The sequence below is a fragment of the Mercenaria mercenaria genome, chromosome 3 (assembly GCF_021730395.1).
Source record: "Mercenaria mercenaria strain notata chromosome 3, MADL_Memer_1, whole genome shotgun sequence".
NCBI classification, from domain to species: domain Eukaryota; kingdom Metazoa; phylum Mollusca; class Bivalvia; order Venerida; family Veneridae; genus Mercenaria; species Mercenaria mercenaria.
The window spans coordinates 76785390-76812359 of record NC_069363.1 but is presented as its reverse complement, the minus strand read 5'-3'; the positions used below and the strand labels follow the sequence as shown (position 1 = coordinate 76812359).

The following is a 26970-nucleotide window of genomic DNA, read 5'->3' as shown; positions in this document are numbered from 1 at the left end:
ATTTTAAATATTCAATGAAATTTGTCTATAGGTCTGAAAAAATCATAGTATGACTTTATAGCATTTTACTTCTGAATGCGCATTCAACACGGTAAATTATACACAACGTGCTATTTGCGAAATACAAAACTATTCGGAATTTTATCCAAACATTATGTCTCATATTGGAGCTTTTTATGTTTGTGTGTAACTTAAAATGGCACAATAGAAATGTTTGTAATTCAAAATGTACAAACTATCGTACATATCATACAAAATACAAAAAAAAATGTTTATAAATAATGCATGAAGAAATTTGATAAGCAAAAGAATCTGCAAGAAAAACGATTGGCTACAAAACTGAAATTTCAACCGGAAATATGAGAGCGTTACACATTTTTCCAGTTAAAAATACAATTTTGTAGCCAACTGAAATTGAGGATCCTGTCTTTGTTACGATTTATTCCAGGATCTGACAGATTCATTTGTTTATTAAATCTTCGCAATATATTTTACGACGACAGACGAAAACATCAAAGTATATCGAAATACACTGAAAACGTTTCAGACATGTAAGGTGGAAAATACACATGAAATGAAAGTTAATGTACAAAGACTACAAAATATCCAAAAATATATATAACACAACTAAAGGCTTGTTATCACATGTGCAGTATTTACGAAATAACATACATGTACATAAGAAGCACGTTTTAATTAATTTCAACATGACGAAGGCGGAGGTGTGGCGATTCTAATGGTTTTAAAATTAAAACACATTCCTGATCTATATTATCCCATATATATCACTGTTCGTCATATATTATGTAAATGTTTGTCACGATGGACTTAAAGCCCAGTGGAATATATTTGAATAAACTTGAAACTTGAAACATTATTCCGCGGAACGTGTAATCTCTTCGCCTAGTTGACGTCACGTCGTCTTTTATTGCATAACCATGTTTTATTATATTTAAACACTCAAAGTCGGCTATACCCTGCGTAGAATAATTCAATCGAGCCACGCCCCCGTGAATTTATTCCGCACGTGTATCACATCTTCGTCGTGTTTAAATATTTAAACACATGGTCCTACTAATTATCATTTTAATTATATATACATAATGTGTGCAAATCGTTAAAATCTCATAGTAATAACAGATTTACGAAATAGTTTTACAAATTCAAGTAAAAACTGTGCAGTGCCATGTGGTATTTCGTGAAATGAGATGTCAGTCTGACCAATCAGAATTTATTTATTTATAGTTCATAAAGGATGTTTCACTGAAAGCTACATTGTTTTGACGTGTAATGAACAAAGCGATGCGACATGACAGACACAGCGTATATTACTAGAAGAGTAGTCTATCTTAGTACAGTTCATTAATTCATTATGCATAATAGTGCTGGATAAAAAAAAAATTCAAGTAACAAATGATGTGTTGAAAAAATACCAAACTTACACGTTAGCGTTTCTTGTTTTTCACAGAAGACCTTTAAGAAGTATTATTCTCTAAAAAGTATGTCTTTTTTTATTATTTTAGAAAGTGCACACTGAACAAAACAGCTAACCCGCCACTTGCTATATAGCCAATATCTGATAAATTACTACAGGTATTTTTTTAATTCAGCATATGCTTTGAACGAAGTGTTGTTAATAGCATATTAAAATTTCAAAAATATCAAAATACGCATTTTTTTTTTATAATTTTATTCATTTTTCTCTCACCCTATTTGTAAAAAGTAAAAAGATAAGCATAAATATTGATCACTTACAAAATAAATAATTAATTTACAAAAGGAAATTAAAATGCGCAAAACGTTTTATACGAGGTTGAAAATTTGTTGAGCGCACGGGAAATTATATTAAATTATATCAAAAACCCTTCAAAAATACCTTTAATTTAAAAAATGCAGGTGTATTCCGGTTATGGAAAGTGTATTCCGGTGTATTCCGGTTTTTAGGTGGAGTCCGGTTTAATGTGTGACCGCTTACAACAATATATGGGTTGGACACTTGCTCTCTTTAGTGGCCTATATCTTTTAGTAGTCACTAGCTATATGATCATTTGCTGTTGTTTTTTTTTTATATTTATTTTATATTTATAATGTTGTTTAGACATTTAAAAAGACCTTTCAAATTTTAAGATTTATATACTTTCATAATTTATGATACACAAGGTATCTTTGACGATTTTAGCCAAGCGTTGTACATCACCTTAATCCAGCAATACTCATATCTATAACATAAAATAACGTAAATGTTTTTTTTTAAAAAGTCAGTCATTTAACAAAAAAAAAAAACTGTCGAATTATCACAACAAAAATGTGGAAAGTAATAAAGAGTGTTTGGACAATTACTGAAATATCTATATTTATTTAACTTAGCACCATGTATGTTTTGATTTGGCATTTTTATAAATATTAGTTTGTGTCAAGTTTACTAAAGTATTTTCATTAAACCAGAAGGTCATAGACCCATGTGGTACATATATGTGGCAACAGTGAACATTTAAGGTAGTTCTGCACGAGTTATGTTGTTCAATGTTTTGTACTCTGTGGGTTCTTTGGGATCATAGAGAATATTCATTTGTACTGTAAACGAATTCCGCTTATGCCGATGCTAGGGGGCGTAAAAGGGTGTTGAACATTGCATTACCATTCATGAACAGACTCAATCAAACAGTATTGCTTGGTTGCGTTCTGTGCGTTCAAGGGATATTTTCACAGATTTTATTATGTTTTTCAATGAGACTCACCTTCAAGTACGCAAACAATTTCTATCTTTCCTTTTTTCCAAGTTGTTTTGTTACATAGATAGATGCTGATCACATTATATTGACATTAACGACTGTATGTGTTTCGCATTAGTATGTATTTATGTATATTTCTGTAAAAGAAAGACAGACATTACCCTTTTTAAAAAAAAATCATGCCAGGTACCATATTTAACTTCGACCTTCTATCCTAAAACAAGATGTTTTGACGCAACTAACCAACTGCCGATTGCAATTCCGATATATAAAAAACATTCAGGTATTTCTAAACAATTTCCAGTGCGTGAGAAAGCACATTTCTTTGATCATAATGAAATATAAACTATAGGAAGATGGTAATATCTTTAGGCAACGCTCTCATACCTACAAATCTGTGAGTTCAATAACAGCTTAGGATAATAACAGTTTAGGATATAAAGATAACTAATTGAAGTAGGCGTTTTGGTTTAAATCCGGCAAGTGCCATCTATATCACAAATTCATAACACATTATATAAACCGTTTATAAACTGAAACTGTTAAACATAATCAAGAAATAATGAACAAAGTTAAAACAAAGCTTATATGATCATTGAAATAGACACAGTTACACACTAGCTTTAACCCTTATCCTGCTAAATTTCTATAATGAACTTGTCCATCTTTTAATTTGAACAGTACCATTAACTGTTAAAAGGGGATTACCAACAAAAAAAAAAAAAGAAAAGAAAAAAGATATTGACTTTATGGCGAACAGTGCAGACCATGATCAGACTGCACGGATGTGCAGGCTGATCTTGGTCTGCACTGGTCGTAAAGGCAGAATCACTTACCGCCAGCAGACTAGCTTTACTTGAATTAATCAAATTAAATAATGACAGACATATTATTGCAAACATAATAAATGCTGAACAGACCAAGTATTAGAAGATAACCATTCCTACTGACGTGAAAAATATAGCACTGGTGATAATACACTAATGGTTACTAAAACTCACTAGATAAAATTCTACCATTGAATTTGTGAGTAAACAAATTAAATAAATTGAAAAAAGCAAAAGTCACAGATATATTATATATTACAATACACACGTGAACAGCACATCAACAAAACCTGAGACTCCTGCAGATGAAGCATACTTACACTTATACTGAAAAAAAAATATAATTATAATTAGTAAGCAACAAGGTAGTCAGCAAAGCAAACAAAAGGCTATATATAAGCTATCAGCTTGTTTTCCAATCCATGTATTTGACCTGTAAAAATGCGTTGTACATGTTATGTGTATGTTGTTCCAAAAATAAATATCGCTTAAACTAAACAAAAGGCTTCGAGCAGTACAAACTTAACAGCGGGCATAGAAGCAAAATTAGCAAATAGATAAATATAAAAAAAGCAGCAAATAACTAAGAAGTTAAAACAACAACAAAGTTGACTGATTTCTTTTTTGCAGTAAGAGAACTTACCATTATTTTCAGTTCTAAAACATTCCTTAATTTTCTGACCTAGCTGATTTGTGGTGGCATTTCATAACACGAAATTATGAAACGCGTTACCACATACAAAACTTCACTGCATGGTTAAAAAAGCTAAAAACGTCGGTTATTTAACATACAGGATACTGATGTGCATTTATTAAAGAGATTGTCTTGTTCTAGCTTCAGCATGCATTTTTTTGTTTTGCTTGTACCAATGTAGGGATAACGCATGTTGTTTTTTTTATGTTATGACGTCTGCAGAATCCCGAGGGATGCGAAAAACCGAATAAATGAATACATTATCCCTCAACGTCATTAAATTTCCATGAAATGCGCGGGAATATCCGAGTTGTTTTTCCACGTTGACATCATTTCCATTTGAATTATCCGTTTTGGAGCTGTAATACGTTTACGCTCTACCACGGAACGCGCATATATAAACAAAAAGGTGTTATAACAGCACGTGAGCGCGAGAATCTCCCTGTTAACACACGTTTTCTCTCCTGTTAAAACAGCCCCGAAAAGTGACAATAACAGCAGTTTTATGCTAGAATGTGTCATAAACTTTGAGTTGCAAATATAAAATCAAACAAAGCGTATACGTTCATTAGATTATTTTGTTCGCTTTCTTTCGGTCCTCCTCATATTTACGTTGGCTTTTTGTATATCTTACCCGAATGCTTAATTCAAACTTCAGAAAAGCTCAACAGTAATTAGGTTTTCATAAAACTTACATTTACGAAAAATTGTCAAACGAGAGCAGAATGGGACTTACGAGATTTATAATTTTGCGTCTTCTGTTTTCTTCTCTACCAAATTTCGACAACAAAGTTTGGTTTTCTAATAGGACGTTTCATATCTTTATGATTTTATTGGTTACAAGCAAATAATTACCTCGTTCAGAAAACTGAACGAAAACGTTATGTGGTCTTCGCGTGGTCATAGACCTCGTTAAGAAGCACTTTTCCCTCTGGTTGAACATTCATCTCTGATTGATATAGACACTGCTGAATATCTGGAACAACGTTTGTATGACTTTTTCGCATGAATTGTTGTTTTTTTTTCGATGCTTCACAGCGACTTAGCGCCAGTGCCAAAATGATCCTCAGTGTGCCCCTGTAAGCACGATTTCTGGTACCTGTACACGCGGACTGGAAAAAATAGAAAAAAGACAAACATTGAAGAATTAACAGACTGACCCATAAGTCGTTATTTTAATGTGTTCGTTTATGGATACTGTATACTGACTTTTTTTTCTTGTTTCGTGTACAACCTGCTGTCTTCCAGGCCAGTTCCAAATATTTGATACTAAATTGAAATATATACCTAAAGCCTAGTGCGTAGCGGTGTCCTTCTATACCGTCTTTTTGATCTTACGTTCACAGTATGTACATATAATAAATGTGAGATATGGGACAAGAACCTTAAGTGCATGCTATATAGCAATCTTCTCAAGTTACAAAATGATAACAATAGCATGTTCTTCCGATAGTCCTTGTAAAAGATAGGGGCGATGACAATGTTCAAAACGCTATAAGACTGGAAGAAGTTTTATACTATCCATTTAATAACCTTTGTGGCAAAAAAAAATATTTTATTAAATACAAATGCAATTAAAATGCTAACAAAAATTACTTGTAGATATACTAGAAACTTTAACCCATTTACCAGCGGTTTTTACCAGTACAGTTGTATTTAGACTTTAGTCTTACCATGTCCAAACACTCAGTAGTTTAATGTCAGTCCATAGAAATTCAGTTTTGTTTTGTATATTTGCACAACAACAATTATGAAGTTCAGTGTTTGCAAAAGACTATTCATTGTGCATGAGATCTGAATTTTTTTGTTCGAACTCGAATGAATTTGTGCCTATCCTTTGCGTGTCAATACAGACTTCTTTGCAACTTTGAGTTTTGATGACAAAGTATTTGCAAATTTCTGAGTTCGTGTTACTTGCATTACAATTTTAATTGATATGTGCATTAAATGACGGTATCATCAGTTATTTGAATATATAATTCAATAATAAACCCAAGTGCGTAGAACTTTTGGCAAGTATTAATTTGTCTTCTTTTACCGAAAATATCGAACAGTTTGTGCACATATATAAGAAAATACAGTTTCTGTCAAAATTAATGTATCATCTGAATATACATGTATAATGTACAAATAGGTATTATCCAGGGGTGGCAACGAATAGCATGTTTGGTATTCGAATATTCGTAGTCATCAGCTGATCAACAAAACATAATACTATACTGTCATTTTATATATTGTCAATTTGACTATGAAAACGAAATCGTTCACAGGGTTTTGCCAGGAGGTGTAAGAGAAAAACATAAAAATAATTGAGCCGTGTCACGGGAAAACCAACATAGTGGGTTTGCGACCAGCATGGATCCAGACCAGCCTGCGCATCCGCGCAGTCTGGTCAGGATCAATGCTGTTCGGTTTTAAAGCCTACTGCAATTAGAGAAACCGTTAGCGAACAGCATGGATCCTGACAAGACTGCGCGGATGCGCAGGCTGGTCTGGATCCATGCTGGTCGCAAACCCACTATGTTGGTTTTCCCGTGGCACGGCTCATATTATTCTTAGACTCCATTTGACATTTTTTCAGTATGTAAAAAAACAATTTTGGGAAGATATACAGTGTATTAAGGTACATTTTTGTAATTGGAAGAGCCATCATTTTTAATAGAAGTTGTTCTTCCTTTTTGTAATTTTGTGTATATATTTTTTTTTTGTAAATACAAGGACTGATTTTTATGGGTGTTAAATCAACTTTCGTCGGTTTGATTGCGTATTATCGTATATAATTTCGGCATCTTCCGGTTATAACGACTATGTCCGAAGGATGCTGAAATCGCGTGCGGAAATTACGTCATTGCACGGAAATTGTCGATCGTCGTTACCGGACCCACTATCTTAAATAAAAATGAGAAAATATTTGTGAAGAACTGCTCTATAGTAAAGGGAAACAACCAATTTTATTGGAAAACAACTTAATTTACGGTCACAGTTATGGATAATTAGAATAATATAATAAACTGTTGTCTCTATAAAGCTTCTTGTAGACAGATATATGAGCATTTAATAATTCAATACCAGTAGCAAATTTTGTTAATTGGGCTAATGGGGTGCTGTCAATGGGTTGACCGCAACAGCCCTCGTGCGTTCATAAATCCCAATTTAACCGTGCTTATCTACCAGATAAATCAGTGTAAATAATTGAATCATTTTGTCAAGAATCGACGTTATCAGTTAAAGCGAAAGTTTGCTTCTAATTTGAAAGATATATCACTTAACTTGTCTGATAGATCTGTGCCTCGCAATATGTTTTACTGTAATAAGCTGCAGGTGCTAACGGTTAAAATTGCCTGGATTTGCGCACATGGAACCTGGCATAAAATTCTTTACTACAGACAGAAATACTGCCTAACGAATCTTCTTTAAATTAAAACGAAATAAAATTTCTGTAACATAGCTTCTCCTTTTTCAACGTTACTGATTTCTCTTATCATGGAGTTTGCACGCAGCATCGTATGTAGGGCAAAGTTTATGGTCACCGCATGTGGCCTATATCTCCCGAAGTCTAAACACCGCAATACTGTCAGCAAATGTTGTAATACACCTGACAATTATTTTCTTGCAATACTAATCTAGCAATACTTGTCTTGCAGCGGTCATTTCGCAATAAGTTATTTTGGGGGAAAAAATACAACAACATTTTTTTCAGTGCTCATTTTGAAATGCTTTCTCGCAATGCTCAGACCGCAGTACTCACCTTGCAATACTCAATATACAATATTCACCTCGCATTGCTCGTTATTCAATGCTCCACTCGCAATATTCATCTTGCAATTTTCGTCTTTTGATGCTCATCTTGCAATACTCAGTTTGGAATTTTCTTATGACATTGTTCATCTCTGAATGCTCATCTCTCAATACTCACTTTGCAATACTCAGTTTGGAATTCTCATCTCGCAATGTTCAACTGTCAATGCTCATCGCTCAATACCAACCTCGTATTCATTAACTTGCAATACTTAGTTTGGAGTTTTCATCTCGCATTGCTCAACTCTAAATGCTCAATCCTCATTATGTCAATACTTGTCTTGCAATACTGAGTCTAGAATTCTTACTTCGCATTGCCAAACTGTCAATGCTCATCTTGCAATAGTTATCTCGCAATATTTAGTTTTCAATTCTCATCTTGCACTGCTCAACTCTCAATACTCATCTTGCAATACTCACCTCGCATTACTAATCTCGCAATACTCAGTTTGGAATTCTCATCTCGCATTGCCCAACTGTCATTCCACATCTGACAATACTTATCTCGCAATACTGAGTCTAGAATTCTCATCTAGCATTGCTCATCTCTCAATGCTTATCTAGCAACTCTCATCTCGCAATACTCAACTATCAATGCTCCTAACCCAACTAAACATTTTTTTTTTCTCTTTTAAAAATGTACCACTGGAATTGTAAACAGTTTAGAAATGAGAAAAAAATGCAGTTTTACTTGTTTATATCCGATATGATGTTCTATCACATTAAAAGATATTATGTGTAGCTAACTTCAAATAGTTCAGTTTTCAGTAAGATTAAAACACAAGTATTATCGTATTACTGATTCAAACAGCAATGCAACACAATACAATTATGTTCTGTCCACCGCTTAATTTCAATGTATTTAGCATGTAGCATGCATCCTTTTCATATTGCAGCTTTTCATTTTTTTTTTTTTTTTTTTTTTTTTTTTTTTTTTTTTTTTGGTAAAATGAACTTAAGGTACTAGTATGAACAACAACAACAAAAAACTCCCAAACCCAACAAAAATAATAATTTATATCGACATTTGCATACTTATGTTTTATATATGAACTTGTTTTATGTCAGCCACTTTGACATTGAGATGCAACGTTGTAAGGATATGTTGATAAAACAGATCGAGTAGTTTCTCTTTGACAAGGCTTCAAAATACGTGATAGGTCTATCATGGGGCAAATGCATTTACATCCGCAGTATGTTACGGGTGGCTAGTTTTGACACATAGTATGATGCGGGAATCGGGGAGGACAGTTAAATTATGGAATCATGACAAAATTTTACAGTTATTGTGAAAGTCTGACAATTTGACAAAACTTTTCTAAAGCAGGCCTAATTGAATTAATGAAATGAAATAACATGCAGTTAAAAGATGGCGTTTTTTTTCCATTCACTTAGTGCCAGCTAAATGAATTTAATAAATCTACTACATTTCTTATTAATTGGAGCTACCCGCCCGCAGCTGGGATCATATTTTCATCCTAGTTTTAACGCACAGCGTATAACTGAAAATAATAAATTGAACAAAAATAAAATGCGAGATACTGGTAAAATCGCAGGTTGATTGTTGATTTTCTCTCTTATTTCAGTATCAAAACATTGTGGGTTTATTTGTGTTTTTTTTTTTTTTTTCAAAGAATTGGGAATTTACTACATCTCACAAAATTCGTATGTCCACTAGACTCTATATTATAGTCACTTTCGCAGTACCTGAAAAGTGAAATATTATTTGCATGTACATGATGTACACGTATCCTTTAATACATATTTGATTTTTTTTTAATTTTCACAAATACAGACTAGGAATTAACTGGGATATAGTACACCAAACGATTCCATATCCGAAAAAAAAATACTTAGAAGTGCAGTATAAAGAAAACATAAGGGATTTTCCGAAATGGGAAGTAATTAATTTGGGCAACCTGATACCGGTAAGGAAATTCTGCAGCAAGGGAATCCCTGTCATTTAAAGGGGCCCATAAAGGTTCAAAATGTTATCTACTTTCGGTTTCAGAATTCATATCTGTGAATAACTGGACACGATATAAAGAACAAATGTTGCACGGGCTTGCAGAAATATCGTTATAAACAGACTGTCGTGACAATATGCTATGGTAATATTTAAAACGTTTGTATTCTCACAACAACCGATACAGGTATTTACGCAGCATCCTCTCACGCACCTAATCAAAGGGAAACAACCGCAGCATTACAGGTAATCCCGTTGCTGATTGGCTAACTTCAAGAGTAAGGATACGTATAGTCCAAATATGGAGTCAGACAACAACAATTTGCCCCAAGATGAAAACACTACGCCATTAATGTTGGCCAGATTAAAGGTCAAAGAATTACCGACAAATTTGTAAACACAATTACAGTGAAAGACTAAAGCGAACGAAAAAGTGTTTTTGAAGGATTCGTTTCACATTTGAATGAAACATTGAACAGAACGCGCAATGTGATAAAGCAGAAATTCTTTGTAAAATGACCATGGTATGTGAAAGAAGTTTCGACTTTTCCACTTGGGACTTACACAAACTTTGATTCTTTAATCTATACATGGTAAGCTTTGATTGTAGTGTGTTTGTTGCCAGTGAGTTGAAGAATTGTATATGAGCCAGATAAAGTTTTGGCAAACGAAATTTTTGGGTTGTTCGCCAACTTTTTTGGGTTTCTTTGCCAGAACTAATTTTCAAGATGGCCGTCGTTTCGTGTTCTAACGTGTTTTTAGAAAATTCCGAGTCAATATTGTTACTCAGTTTGTTGATAAGATGCATACAGGTTGAGTTTGTGTGGTTTTTCATTCATGCTTCATGGTGAGATTCTTTTGTAAACGATTTTTTGCTTGAAAACTGGAATCGTAATGGGTCAGTTTGGAAATCCAGGTAAGACTTCATACCGCTTATGTCAATGACAATAATAAATATTTACTGTAAGGTAAAAAGGAAGTGTGCATTCATTAATTTATATTTTAATAAGACTTATCATGTTGTGTTGGCTAACTTGTTCTTTTTTATCTTTAACACCTCTTCATGGTTTGCAGTTTTCAAAATTTGATTTCTGTGTTTACAAGCCAGCAAACCCTTTCCCCTTTATACCACATGAACCTCACCTATTCGCTTCATTGGAGAATCTTCCAGCAGGGATACAGAGGCTCGGGTTGGTGGTTCTTCTGCTCGGGTAACTGAGAAGATGTATGAATCTTTTATAAAATGTTGGCAAGTAATATCACCAGAAAAAATTAAGATTTCCAGCACAAATGTTTAGTTTTTTAATTTTAAAAACTTTATACAATATGTGCTTTTGGAATTAATGCACTTATCTTGTCCAAAATTTATTTATATGTAGATGAACATTCACTATAACAAGGTGACTTAAAGTCTTTCAGTTATTCGTGATGGAGTCCTTCATTGAGGATAAGATTGTGCAATGAGACCAATGTTACCAAAACACAAATTTGTAAAAGTAAGGATGCTAATATTACTTCCTGGATGACTCGCACAGATAATCTCCAAATTGTACGCATGTACAAAATGTTCGATAACTTAACCATGGTAGGTCTCCCTCCCAGTTCACAAACACCAAATTATGTTTGCCAATCAAATTTTTTCAGGAAAAGAGAACATTAGAGATATTTTACAGTTTATAGAAAAAAAGACATTAAGTATGGACTACCGTGACCTCTGTGATGAACACCAAATGTGACGGGAATTAGTGTCCATTCAGAGACGTGTTAGGCTTTGAACCCATGGCTGAGTGGATGAGGGGAGAAAGCTTAGTATATTTCCTGTATGCTACAGACTGAGCTAGTTGCTACGATCTCTCCCATAATTGTTTTAACTTTCACAAATCTGTATACTTGTAATAGAATTAAGAACCAAGAATAATCTGTCCTGTCTGTTCTACTTTCATAGTACACATGAGGATATGACTGCCAAAGTTGCATCCAGTCCAGGATTAGTAGCCCTTCAGGGAAGTTTTCAATCAAATATGTTGAAAGCTTAGTATAAAGAAGTCGGCACAATGTGAGAATAAGTGACTTGCATCAGATTGCAGAAAGAAAAGCAACACTAACCCTTATCCTGCTAAATAGCTGTAATGAACTTGTCTTGTTTTCAATTTGGACAGTGCCATTAACTGTGTAAAGGGGTGTTTACCAAAACGATACTGACTGAATGGCGAACAGCGCAGATCTTGATCAGACGGCATTGATGTGCAGGCTGATCATGATCTACACTGGTCGCAAAGGCAGAATCAATCGCGACCACTGTCCAGTATGATAAGGGCTACAGTTTGAATATTCAGTATTGCTTGTCACGTTTAAGAACTAGGAAATTTCCTATGCTTGATAAATAAGGGCAAATTGTCTCTGTTCTGGAAATAAAATTAGAAATAAAGCAAAGGAGTTTGCATTTTGATAATGATCATAATCGTTAATTTTCCTTAGATAATGCAGTTTTTTCTTCTGGCAGATATTTTAGCTTATTCCCAAATAAAAAAATATCCTTTCTATAACTAATTTTGATTAAAAAGAGATTCATACTCTGCAAAGGGTTCATTTAGTATGAAAAATAACAAAATATGCTGTTGGTATTAATATAATTATCTGATGGGAAAATGGTATTTTTTTCTCTAAAATTGGACCAAGATGCTGCTAAAATAGATTTATTCTCAAAACTAACAGTCATCTTACCAAAGTACGGAACAAAACCTGAATGTATATTATTTTCACTGATTGTACAATTTTTATTTTTTTAGTCATTACAATAGTTACTTTAAGGAGTAATCTTTGTATATGGCTTAGGGTATATATATTTCACTTCCTCATTATGTTATCGGTTATGTACGTAAGTGTTGAGTAAACATAAATCCTATCATCTTTTACCATAATAATTATCATTTCAAAGCTAATAAAACGAGGAACTAACAGATATTGAGCTCTTAATGTAAACATATGTTTCAAACTGTTTTATGTTTTGTGTAAAAGCAGGCAACACAGGTAAATTATACATGTACATGTTGTGCTAGGTATATTGGGAGAGAAGCATCCATACAGACAGCATATAATGAAAGTGCATAATTTATGTAACATTACAGGTATACTGTTCTTTGATCATTGCTTTCTCAGATGTTGATGTTAACAAAAATGTGGATTGTCTTCAGTTGTTTTATGTTCCCATTAGTATTTGTTCCGCCCTTATTGGGTGGATATATTATAATGTGCACAGTTTTCGCAGATCCACCCAATTTAGGTCAATATTGATTGGCCAAGGCCCCATGTGGTTCTGGGACGATCTGTGTATGAAAAGAATTGGAACCACTGCCTTGCCCTTCTTGCCCTTGCATGATCGTAAGGGGCAACTAATAGGGTCTTAACACTTGGTTTTGCTGTAACTCTGTGATTCCAGCAGGTATGCAAATTTTGATTCCATACCTCATGTTTTTATTGTGCCCCCCCTCTCTCCCCCACATGAGTGGTGGGGGCATATAGATTTGCTCTTGTCTATGCATCCGTCTGTCTGTGCGTCCGTCCTAAGTTTGTGACGCGCCTAGCTCAAAAAGTATTTGAGATAAATTGATGAAACCTTGCATGAGTCTTTATCATGATATGAACTTGCGCACCTTCTATTTTTCATCTGGGTCCGCTCCCTATTTTTCAGAGTTATGGCCCCTTAAATAGTCAAAAATGCACATTTTCACCTTGTGACGCACCTAACTAAAAAGTATTTGATATAAATTGATTAAACCTTGCATGAGTCTTTATCATGATATGAACTTGCGCACCTCCTAGTTTTCGTCTGGCTCCGCCTCCTATTTTTAGGGATATGGCCCCTGAAATAATCAAAAATGCTCATGTTCACCTTGTGACACGCCTAGATCAAAAGTATTTGATATAGATTCATGAAACCTTGCATGAGTCTTAAGCATGATATGAACTTGCGCACCTTCTATTTTTCATCTGGGTCCGCCCCCTATTTCTAGAGTTATGGCCTCTTAAATAGTCAAAAATGCACATTTTCACCTTGTGACACGCTAACTCTAAAAGTATTTGATATAAATTGATTAACCTTGCATGAGTCTTTATCATGATATGAACTTGCACATCTCCTATTTTTTATCTGCCTCCGCCCCCTATTTTCAGAGTTATGGCCCCTGAAATAGTCAAAAATGCACATTTTCATCTTGTGACGCACCTAGCTCCAAAAGTATAAGATATAAATGGATGAAAACTTACATGAGTCTTAAACATGATATTAACTTGCATACCTCTTATTTATTTGCTGGCTTCTCCCCCTATGTTAAAGTTATGGCCCCTGAAATAGTCAAAAATGCACATTTTCACCAAATTATATGCCTAACTCAAAAAGTATTTAATGTAAATTCATGAAACCTTGATTGAGTCTTTATCATAATGTGACCTTGAGTTATGGCCCTTGAAATAGCCAAAATAGTGGATTTTTGGTTTGTGATGCTCATAGCTCAAAAATTATGTGGTATAGAATAATGAATCCTTTTCATAATTTTTTTTTCAGGCAATACCCCATCAAACATTTGAATTATTTCCCCTTATTTGTGACAAATGTACCAGTGGGGGGCACACCCTGTGTCCTACAGACACATTCTAGATGTGAAACCAAAATTTGTAGTCCTGTTCAGCACCATATAACCTATACTGTGTTGGTGCGCCGTAAAACCCAAATAAATGATTGGCCAAGATTTATTCCTTATGGCAGTTTCGGTTTTAAAAACATGTTGTGCTAAAAGTTTGCTTGGATTTGCATTTAGTTTCCTATATGAGTACTAGACCTGGATATCACCCATTAATTTACATGATTTGATATCTAGTATTCTTTGATATTCTAGTGCGAGTGTTGAAATTCCACATAACTATTGTTATAACAATTGTTTATTTTTATTTCTTTACAAATTGTATTCATTTTCAAAGGGGGACAACTTTTTCAGAATATTTTTAGTACAGGACAGTACGGCAGAACATGTAATGGTCAGGTAAAATATTGGTAACGAGTTGTTCATTTATAAAATATTTCTATGTTTTGGTGATATACTCCTAAACCTTAAGTTCTGTTCAGGGGACTCTCTTCAAACACTGGAAGATGTTTACAATACTGTTGATCAGGGACTGAACGGTTAAGTTTTGATTTTTGCTGTCCAGTGTTTTTTATTATGTTGAATGGGTCTGGTACTGTACTAGTCAGATTGGGAATTTCCGTCTTGTGTAATTTGGTAAATATATTTGATAGTCATGAAAACATGTAATTTGAGAAAAAAAGTTGTGAAAAGTTACAAATTGAGAACTAAATGGTTTGTTTTTGGCAAATTGATTGAGACAGCTGCTTTAACTCTTTAAAGTATTATGATACAAACACATGCTGGAAATATGTTGAAGCATTTTATGTAAATAGTGACTAATATTGAAACACGGACACTGTGCTGTGTTTAACCTTTAGCCTGCTAAATTTCTATAATAGACTGGTCATCCTTCAATTTGGACAGTACCATTTATCATTTGAAGGGGTGTTTACTGAAAATTTACTGACTGAATAACGAACAGTGCAGACCATGAAAAGACTGCATGGGTGTGCAGGCTGATCTTGGTCTGTGCTGGTCGCAAAGGCTGAAAAAATTGCTGACAGCAGGCTAAAGGTTAAGGTATCGTAACCAAAAGCGAAATACATGTAAGCATTCATGATCAGCCAGGCATGGAAGCATAATAAGAACCATCAATGAATGTATCCCTAGAATTGTTGCTTTTTTGTAATCAAGCATGATTTTACAATGAAAAACCATTTTGCATAATTATGACCTAGAAGTATATTATGTCCAGTTATAATGATAGATATTTTTCTGTTATTTTGCAACTAATCTGAGCAAAGCCTCCTGCTGTTTTTCTTACTGTACTAAGTAGATAATTATATCCTGACTAGTTTATAGTACAAATGTATTTCATATTGTCAGCACAACTATGAAATGTCTCTTTCTTTAACAAGGCTTGTCCAAAGACAGAAAAAACTTCACAATCATACAGTGCACTTACTGCGCTATCAAGCCTTCAACTATATGGGAAGCAGTACCCAGGCGGCAGGCACATCAGAATTCTATTTAAATAATGTAACAGCTTTTCCTGGTTCAGCTACCTCACGGGTGACATTGCCTCCCAAAGAGAAATCTTTTGATAACTATCTGTAGTACCAGTGTGTTAATATACATTCTGTATGATTATCTTTTGTTTTTATTCAGCTTTTCAATCAGTTGCTCTTTGCAGGTCTTTATAAATCATGGTTTATCCAAGTTTTGTGAAATTGTTGAAAGGTTTATGTGTCTGATCCACTTGAACATACTTCTGTTTGGTGCGGAATTGAGATAAATCTTGCTCATGTTGGAATTGTACTCATGAGCAATGGAAAACATGCCTCATCATAACATTTTGTATTAGAGATTATTTTGAACTATTCATAGTCTTTGTGTTAGAGGCTATAATAGTAATATGTTACAATGTACCTGGTGTTTCATAGCTTTTTTTTTGTTTGTTGATTGTTGACATGAACTTTTTTACTAGCTTTTTAAAAAAATTTGTGTGTGAAAACTATGAAGGACCTTTTTCTCAGGTAGATGTTTGTAGGATAGTGGTTTTTTTTTTCAGAGAAATTTTAATTAGATTGCTGCAATATACCGGTAGTACTTAAAGTTTGATCCCTGAAAATGGCATGCCATTTTCCCTTCTTGAAACATTAGTTCATACCGTACTTACCATTTTATTTCTACTCAGTTTTGCATAAAGTTTCTTCTTGAGAAAATTAGTAGTAGAAGTGATTTAACCCTTACCTTGCTAAATTTCTAAAATGGACTGGTCCATTATTCAGTTTGGGCAGTATCACTTATTATTCAAAGGGGATTTCACTGAAAATTTATTGACTGAATAGCGAACAGTGCAGACCATGATCAGCCTGCACAGATGTGCAGGTGATCCTGGTCTGCACTGGTCGCAAAGGCAGAACCAATCGTGTCCAGCATGGTAAGGGTTAAAATTTGGAGGCCAGTCTCTGAATACAGCAGTTACTGCTCTGGTCAGTTTCCAAATAGTTCCCAGAAATAGGTAATCGGGTGTTGAAATGTTGACTCTTGTCTCCAAGTTCTGTGTTCATGTATTGCTTCAAAACAGTATCAGTATGAGTCCAGTCTCCAACTGGGGATTATGTCCATCATTCCAATAAAGCTTTAAGGTTACTATGATACAGTTAAAGGGTCATTCTGCCTCCAGTTTTGGCTGTATCGTTTGAAGAAATTGACATTTACCTTCAGGGCTCAGGCTTCTGTTTATTTGTTATGTGTTACTTAGCTTTTTAACAGTATCTCAATTAGCCTAACAAGACTCAGTGTTCCCGGACTGTTATTAACTTACAACTAACACATTTAATTCTATGGTAGAGTATCAGTTATTTCAAACGTAGTTGCATATCATCTCAGAGGCTGTTAAAACTAAAATCCCCGGAGAGGATATTATATTTTGCTAAAGGATCAAACATGCTACCTCCCAATTCATTATTAAGCCTTACACTCTAGTACTAAGCACTGAGCTTCCAAAACCACAAGGCAGTTAGGCATGCCCTGCCTGTCTCATTACACTTTGTAAAAAATAGTTCTGCCGAAGAAGTCAGATTATATAACTCTGCTTGCCAGAGCTTCATTGTATTCCAATATTATAGGTTTTTCCTTTTTCACTTGAAAGGGAAAAGCAATTGAACACGTCTTTATTTAAAATTTGTTAAGTCTGTTGTATATCAGAACTATTTTTTCTTATGAGAGAATTTATGTACATTGCAAAATGTAGTTCTGAATTGAGTAGGAATTATTAAAAGGGACTATATTTATATTTATCTGTGTCATTTCATTCTGTCTAAATTAATTTTGATTTTAAATTGTAATGAAAATTATTTTCCGGACTGCAAAGTCTGTAATTATGTTCTTATTCTTTAAAATTTATTTCGTCAAGATCTCGCTAACTTAAACTAAAGTCTTACTTTGATCTTAATCGTATATCGTTTGATATTTTTTTCATTAAATGAATTAATCCATAAATATAATTTAAAGAAACAATTTCTGCGAACATCTAATTATGTATTTATAAGGACACACATTCATTCAGACAGCAAATGTACCGTCTGAAAATAATTGTCGGCTTTTAGTTTGCTATATTGTGAACCGTTATAAATAAATAACTTTTTGATAAAACGCAGGATATAGCCAATATTGATATAAAATAAAAACGTCTGTATTATATAAATAAAATTGCTGATAAATAGAGTGAAATTTGCATAGCACGGCAATATTTGATCATATTTATTCTCCAATAACATAAGTCAGAAGTTTTATGTCTTAATAGTTTGTGTCTGAACATAATGTTCATCCTTTTGGAGATTTAGGGTAATTTAACAAGGTTTATTTTCGGTTGAGTAGACATCGTATTTATTCCTGACTTAGCCGCACAGATCAAATATAATAACATATTGAATGGAAACACGAAAGAACAATATAGCTGGATTATTATGATTGCCCCGCTATTCATATTCTATTACTCGTTACACATGTACATTTTCTAACTGACGGTAGCTAATATTCAAGCAAATAATGTTACTATACACACAGAGTTTTTTTTGCACCGTAGTTGTTGTAACCATACAGTTTTGAAAAAAAAAGAGGAAGAAATGAAATACCTTCTCATAATAACGAAACACTGTTATGAAGTATGTGGCGGATTAATTGTTAATTAATACCAATGCTTATGCTTGGCTTTCTCATGTGAAGGTGTTTTTTTATTTTTATATAAATTTGTTGAATAGATGAAAGTTGGATTTTTGCACTTAATTTTTTTGGTTGATATTAAAATATGGAATAGGAAAATGTTAGACAGTGTGACCTTACTGTTGTGACATGGAGAATGATTTGTTGTGGAAAATAAGTATGGGACTATAAAAGGATTATACATTGCCAGCATCCAGATGTGGGGTGGAGGCGGAGAAGTGATGTACGCAGACTATGCCAGCATGGTAGTAAATTAATTATTTAGTTGTTAAAATACAGTAAGAAATATTCAGATGATAATTATTAATGTAGATTAAATGAGACATGTATCTAACATAAAGGTCTATATACAAAGCTACTGTAGGCATTTTTGTTTTGCATTTAACTGTAAGCAGTAAAAAGGACATGTCCGACTTTGACAGTGTGTTTCATCATTGTTTAGTCTATTAAAGTAAAAATGTGCAGAATTTGTCACCGCAAGACTTGATGTACTTATTTTTTTAAGCTCACACAGCATTTCCCAGGTTTATTCGATGAGGCGCTTAAAATTACGTATTTATCCGTCAACAAATGAATTAAATGGTCAGCAAAGATTATTTTGACCATATGACCTGGTTGGGATATTAATTTAGTTTAAATGGAAGTTAATACTTTAAGACTCAGATAAATACCCGAGATCAATAGCCGGGTAGAAAACATACTTAAAACTACTGTGTTACCCTGTATTGTTTAATCAAATACAATTCCTAACAACTCTGAAGATGATAAAGAAAGATATAAAGTGGCTGATTATTTAGAACATGGCATTGTGCATTGTGTTCACTGTTGACAATATATTTTATGTTCTTAATTTCTTATTAAAAAATATGACTTTGTCCGTTTTTGGCAGTTCTGACTCTGTCTTGTACTGCAAGAATATTACACCATGTATCAATAGTTAAGTTGCCAGATATAAACACTGTTTAAAAGTGAATTTAAAGAAAAAACAGCAGTTTTATAGTTTCATAATTTCTATTTAAGTATGTGCAGGTTTTTATTTGTTTATCTAGACATGAGCTATATAATCTTCAGAAGTTTTAACAATTCTTGACACTTTCTGTTTTATAAATTGCATAATAAAGTTACTTGTTATAAGATTCTCAATTTTTTGCCAATGTTTTCAAAATTTTATTACCACCATGTTTATTTCATGTTTTCTGGTTGCTATTTTAAAAGACCCACTTACTCTCACACAGGGATGCGCTACAATTTTAGATCATTTTCATCTGAGCCTTGCCATGGGAAAACCAACACAGTGGCTTTGTGACCAGCATAGATCCAGACCAGCCTGCGCATCCTCTGTCTGGTCAGGATCTATGCTGTTCACTAATGGGGTCTCTGATTGCAATAGGCTTTAAAAGCGAACAGCATGGATCCTGACCAGACTGTGCGGATCCATGCTGGTCGCAAACGCACTATGTTGGTTTTATCATGGCATGGCTCATCTGATGTTTCAGCAGGTTTTAACTTTCCCTATCTCTTAATAAAAATCTACATGGTTTGCCTGCTGGGTAGGGTAGAGCTGAACAGAAATTTTCTGCAATAAACAGTTTGGTATATTATTTGTTCGCCTTGTTTTCTTGTACATTTTCTGGAGCATGTCAGGGTGTATTGTTTGCTCTTGAGATGTGACTGATGGCGAAGTCCATTTCTTTCAGCATTTGGAACTGTCAGCACTTAAAGATGAAGATTTTTTTAAAAATCAAAAGTGAGGATTCTGTGAAGAATGTCAGAGAGAAAAATTGAAATTCATGCTTACATGTTTGTTTGTTTTGGGTTTAACGCCGTTTTTCAACAGTATTTCATGTAACGGCGGGCAGTTAACCTAACCAGTGTTCCTGGAATCTGTACCAGTACAAACCTGTTCTACACAAGTAACTGCCAACTTCCTCACATGAATTATCAGAGGTGGAGACGAATGATTTCAGACACAATGTCTTTTATCAAATCGTCATGGAGAACATACGCTTCGCCCGGAGATCGAACTTGCAACCCCCCGGTCGGTAGACCAATGCTCTCCCTACTGAGCTGCTTAATCCTTATAAGGAGGTAGTAATATTGATAGTAAGTTTTGTATTTTCTTGTCGTTTCAAGGAATTTGTCATGTAAAGACTGGCCATCATTCTTAGTTTGGTTGTAACATTATTCAGGATACCGTTAAATGAGGAAGTCCCTATTTTGGTCCCAGTGGTTGCTTTAATGATTGATACAAATATATGATTGTGTACTTTGTTCAGTCAGTATTAATACCCTTTTTCTGAAGTTAAAAATGTATCCAGCTGCGTGTGGAAAATTTCTTGGTAACTTGTGTTATAATTTAACCTTAGGCTTGCTGGCAGCAAGTAATTCTGCCTATGCGACCATGCAGGCTGATCATGGTCTGCTCTGTTCGCTATTCAGTAAGTAATTTTTCACAGAACACCGCTTTGAATAATAAATGGTATTGTCCAAATTGAATGATGAACCAGTCCATTTTAGAAATATAGCAGGGTAAAGGTTTTTAAAGATAGTGGACCCTGAAGTCACATTCAATGATTTCCATGCTATATAGCGTATTCTCGTATGCTATTTTGCGGCATTCTTCGGGTGTTAATATAACTCTTGCAATGACACGGTTTTTGGTAACAACCAGATAATGCCAAAATTGCAATAAATTTAATCGCATACTGCAAATGCTTCTACAAGTAGTCATTGCTGGTTGTCACTGTGGGTCCGCTACCTTAAGTTTTCACTTTTGGATGATTGAAGAACTATTGAAAAACAAGGTTTTCAAATATATGTAGCAAACTGATATATCCAAGTGTAGTTTCCCATACAACATTTCTAGAAGTTTTACAGTGTTTTGATTGTATTCCTGTGGAATGTGCCTGGAGCTCCGAAACAAAAGTTTGCATGCTTATGATTTTGTTTGTTGGGAGAAAATATGAGCCATGCCATGAGAAAACCAACATAGTGGCTTTGTGACCAGCATGGATCCACAGGATGTGGATGCGCAGGCTGGTCAGGATTCATGCTGTTTGCTAACAGTTGCCCATCCTCTGTCTGGTCAGGATCCATGCTGTACACTAATGGGGTCTCTAATTGCAATAGACTTTGAAAGCGAACAGCATGGATCCTGACCTGAGACTGCACGGATGGGCAGGCTAGTCTGGATCAATGTTGTTTTTCTCATGGCACGGCTCATATAGAAAATAAGAGAGAGAGAATGAGAGAGAAAGAGCAATGAGAAGTACATGTGTAACAAAGACAAGGTGTAATAGTTCAGCTGGGTATTAGAAATATGCTGTAAATGCGTTCTGTGAACACAGGTATGTATGCATCTGTATACATACTGCTTACAACTGATCTTATCTGCCATTCTTTATCATTATGAATGACTTTTAGTTGTACATAAACCTTCACTTGGCTTATATTATGATTTGTTCATTTACCGGAGTTCAGTCGGGATGTTTAGCGTTACTCACTTGGTTAACGGGATGGCTTATTCTATGATCTGGTATAATTTAGCAGCCATCCCATCCCTTTTCTCCCAAATATGGGCTGGAAGTCTTACTAATACTGTATACTTGGTCTAATATCTAAAATTCTGAATAATGACCAGTGCAAATTTTGGCTATTGGGTGCTGGACTTAGTTAAATTCTCTCTTTTCTATTACTCATTCTACTAGAACTTTTGACAGATTTTGATGAAATTTCATATATGTTTGAATAAGTTTGCAGCAGAGTAACAGATTCTGACGAAATTTAATATTTTATGTATATATGGTTTTAAGTTTGATAGTTTGCAATAAAGCAAGACTTATTTAAACATCATGATTACTTTCCATGAATGATAGAAGTACTTATTTCATTATATATTGCAAGTATTACAGTCTGAAACTTCTTCTCATGACAGTCAGTTACAGTATGTCGTCTTCTATGTACTCACAAGATTTAAGAAATTCTTACCATATCTGGATAAGAGTTTTGCCCTGTCTGAATGATGTGATGGATATTTTCAGCTTTCAGTATGATCATCTCAATCGTTTAATCTTTAGAGTCAGTAAACTTTTACTGAACACCCCTTCAAATAATAAATGGTACTGACCAAATTGAATGATAGGCCAGTCCAGTTTAGAAAATTAGCAGGGTAAAGGTTTAGGTAGCTGCAGTGTTAAATTAGGTCAGGGTATGGTCTTTTAACCCTTAGCCTGCTGCAGGCGAATTTAACAGCCTTTGCAAACAGCTTGGAACCAGATCAGACGCCGATTAAATCGACGTCTGATCAGGTTCCAAGCTGTTTGCTACTCTGACAATATTTCTTCCAATTTTGGAGCAAATTGAATGAACTTTACAATTTTAGCAGACGACATTTCCAGCAGATGACAATTTATCTAGCATGCTAAAGGTTAAAAATAGTTTAGAGAGACCCTGGTCCAGTTGCACTTAAGTTATACTGGGTATCAACAATCTTTGCATTACCTTGCTCAGAATGTTGACATGTCAAACAAAATGCAATGATAACATTTTTATCTTCATTATCATACAGTCTGCAGCCATTTGAAGCTACTTGTTCAACTGATTGGAATGTTTTCTTTAAGTAGCCTATAGCAGAATGTTGTATATTAAACAGATGGTACCTGTCCTATCTACATGTTGATCAAAGATTTGTATCAGTTCCATTCAGATCTGATGCATCTCTTATAGAACATGCTCACCTGGATATTGTTTCACGGCAAATTAAACATGCTGGTTTACTCCCTGAATGTTCTGTATCTGTACCTAGTTTTCTTGAAAGCTTTTTTTTTTCTTGGATTATATAGGTCAAATAGCTTCTTTGTAATGTTGGATGGGGTAACTATGAAATAAAATTTATATGCTGTTTAGATGATGTAATCTTCCTGCATGTCCAAGAAGTTGAGGCCGCTGTGGAATTTAAACTTTGCTTTGGGTACAAAATTGTCTTGTGTTAGGAGGTCATCCAGCTGGTATGTGGTTGCACCAATGTGTCTGCCGGTGTCTGAAAAGATACACAAAGGGGCACCAGGGATCTTCGTCCACCATCAAAAGCTTGAAACTAGTTGTAGTTTAATGTAAATGCGGCCATTTTTGTCTTGGTTTAGGTCCATAAAGCTATCATTGTTTTTGATACAGCTTCTTGGGGATTTTTCTTAAGTTTGGAAAAAATTCTGAAATTTTGTTCAAATTACTTGTCTCATACACCGTTAAAAACATTAGATGAAGAAAAGTAACAGTTGTACCTAGGAAAAAGATATCATTGCTCCAGGTTGTACATGTACCATTCTGTAACTGTTTACAACTTTGCAGTAATTAAAGATAATGATGGTCATTAAAAATAATGACATATACATGTGCAAAATTACAAATAACAGCACATACAAATATATGAAATTATAAGGTGTTTTTTTGTTAAGTAAAAACATCCCAAAAGAGTGTAATGTCAACATAAAGGTGATAGAGCTTTGCATCAATTTGAATAACAGGTTTTAAAGGTGGTCATTCTCATTTGTGCAACATTTTAGGAAATTTTTCTATTTTCCTACATTCTGTTAGTGGTCTTAAAAGGAACAAAATTGTCCATAAGACCATAACAATTAGAGTTAACTTCCTATTAGAAGTGTATGTTTAATTGTTCATATTAAGGTACATGTATTTAAAAAAGCTAAGTATTTCTTCCGATTTCGGTATAATTTCTAGACTTAATTTTCATTTTAAAGATATATCTGGGTATATCAACAATCTGAACCAAAAGGCAGGGTTTTATACTGTGTAGGTTTAGAACCCATTTATTATACGTCTGTGGCACAACCTAGATTAGCAATGGGGAGGTAATAATTATTTGACAAATACAAACTTGCATTTCTTATGTATTTTGGCTTAACAAATAACTTAAATGTAAATATTTGACAATTGTAATACAACTGTTTTTATATTGGTATCAGTATGTAAATTTATACTTACACTAGAAAAATAATCTTTGTTGGAGGGTCTGTATGGCTGAGTGGTTAAGGTCACTGACTTTGAATCACTTGCCCCGCACCAGTATGTGTTCAAACCCTTGTTTGGGGCGTAGAATTCTAATGGAAGGTGGGTGGTCACTCTTGCTACCCAGATGCCCATTACAAGGCATGATGGGGCACATGGTGTCTTCCCCATGTGTAAAAAAACTGAAACATTCGCCATAGGACCTAAATGATGTCGGCGCGACTCTTGATTAACACAATGGAATAAAGATTGCTATCTTGGTTGGGCAACCAGGATAGAAAAAATAAATTTAAGAAATAGTTTCAGTGAAAATCTAGCATGCATTGTAAGTACTCGATGAGCATAAGTTAAAGCTTAAATGATGAGACGTTAACAGAGAAAACCTAAAGTGTCCGACAAAACTGTTATTTGATTAAAATCGGATAGACCACCTTTAAGGTGTAGGTGTAAGAAAGTATATAAAACATTACAGTAATTGGATGTAAATTCTCCGTCTTCAAAAGGTAGATAGCTAGTTAAGAGGACAGGCGATTATTTATATTTCAGACAGTATAAATTAATGCTTGGTTCAATTTCTGCCCTTCAGACATAAACCTAGGGCTGCAAAAGGTGGCTGCAGGTCATTGCCGGATTTGTGTTTGATAAGTGATACTTTAATTTTGTATTTGTTGTACATAATGTGATGTTTAGAGTGGTCATTCTCTAAGGCTTTTTATTTGTTTGAAATACTGGTCATCTGAAGAGTGGAGTCTTGTTTGGAAGGCTAATTTTTGTTGAACAGATGGTTTTGCTCTGTATATTCAAAAAAGCAAAGAAGGAAGTCATATGATAAACAACAGTAAGTGAGGAACAGACCTATGACAGAGAATTATGCTGTCAATCAGTCCTCATGATGCCCACTTGTATAAATGCAGCGAAATTCAAATATATTGGAAACAATTTTGGGCTTCCCCAAATTTGTAGTATAAGTTCTAATTTTTTATGGACTACACCTTTGTAAGAAAATTTTTTTTGGTTGATAGAAGCATTCACTTGATTTATAACGGTTACAAAATTCCTTTTTTAGCTCATCTGATTTTTTGAAAAAAAATGATGAGTTATTGTCATCACTTGAGCGGTTGTCGGCGTCGGCGTCGGTGTCGGCGTCGGCGTCTGCGTCGGCGTTGCCTGGTTAAGTTTTATGTTTAGGTCAGCTTTTCTCCTAAACTATCAAAGCTATTGCTTTGAAACTTGGAATACTTGTTCACCATCATAAGCTGACCCTGTATAGCAAGAAACATAACTCCATCTTGATTTTTGCAAGATTTATGGCCCCTTTTGTACTTAGAAAATATCAGATTTCTTGGTTAAGTTTTATGTTTAGGTCAACTTTTCTCCTAAACTATCAAAGCTATTGCTTTGAAACTTGGAATACTTGTTCACCATCATAAGCAGACCCTGTACATCAAGAAACATAACTCCATCTTGCTTTTTGCAAGAATTATTGCCCCTTTTGGACTTAGAAAATCAGTTTTCTTGGTTAAGTTTTATGTTTAGGTCAGCTTTTCTCCTAAACTGTCAAAGCTATTGCTTTAAAACTTGCAACACTTGTTCACCATCATAAGTTGACCCTGTACAGCAAGAAACATGACTCCATCCTGATTTTTGCAAGATTTATGGCCCCTTTTGGACTTAGAAAATATCAGATTTCTTGGTTAAGTTTTATGTTTAGGTCAACTTTTTCTCTTAAACTATCAAAGCTATTGCTTTGAAACTTGCAACACTTGTTCACCATCATAAGCTGACCCTGTACAGCAAGCAACATAACTCCATCCTGCTTTTTGCAATAATTATTGCCCCTTTTGGACTTAGAAAATCATTTTCTTGGTTGAGTATTATGTTTAAGTCAACTTTTCTCATAAACTATCAAAGCTATTGCTTTAAAACTTGCAACAGTTTTTCACCATCATAAGTGGACACTGAACATCAAGAAACATAACTCTATCCTGCTTTTTGCAAGAATGATGGCCCTTTTTAGACTTAGAAAATCATGGGTAGGACAATATTTCTATTACACAAAAAAAAAATCAGATGAGCG

The 26970-nt window shown here is 34.3% G+C and overlaps 1 protein-coding gene across 11 annotated transcripts in view; it reads left to right on the top strand.

Moving 5' to 3' along the window:
• LOC123524327 (nuclear factor 1 X-type-like) overlaps positions 1-26970 on the top strand; it is a 119719-nt gene that overhangs the window by 36030 nt on the left and 56719 nt on the right. The window contains exon 1 of one of the 11 annotated variants that reach the window (XM_053538972.1): positions 10323-10541. The exons of 7 other annotated variants lie outside the window; for them this stretch is intronic. In XM_053538972.1, the coding sequence (XP_053394947.1) occupies positions 10533-10541 (9 nt within the window). In that variant the 5' untranslated portion in view covers positions 10323-10532. Of the gene's footprint in view, positions 1-10322; positions 10611-10740; positions 10934-18601; positions 19115-26970 lie in introns of those variants that run through there. 3 more of the 11 variants (XM_053538973.1, XM_053538975.1, XM_053538971.1) reach the window with 3 other exon arrangements.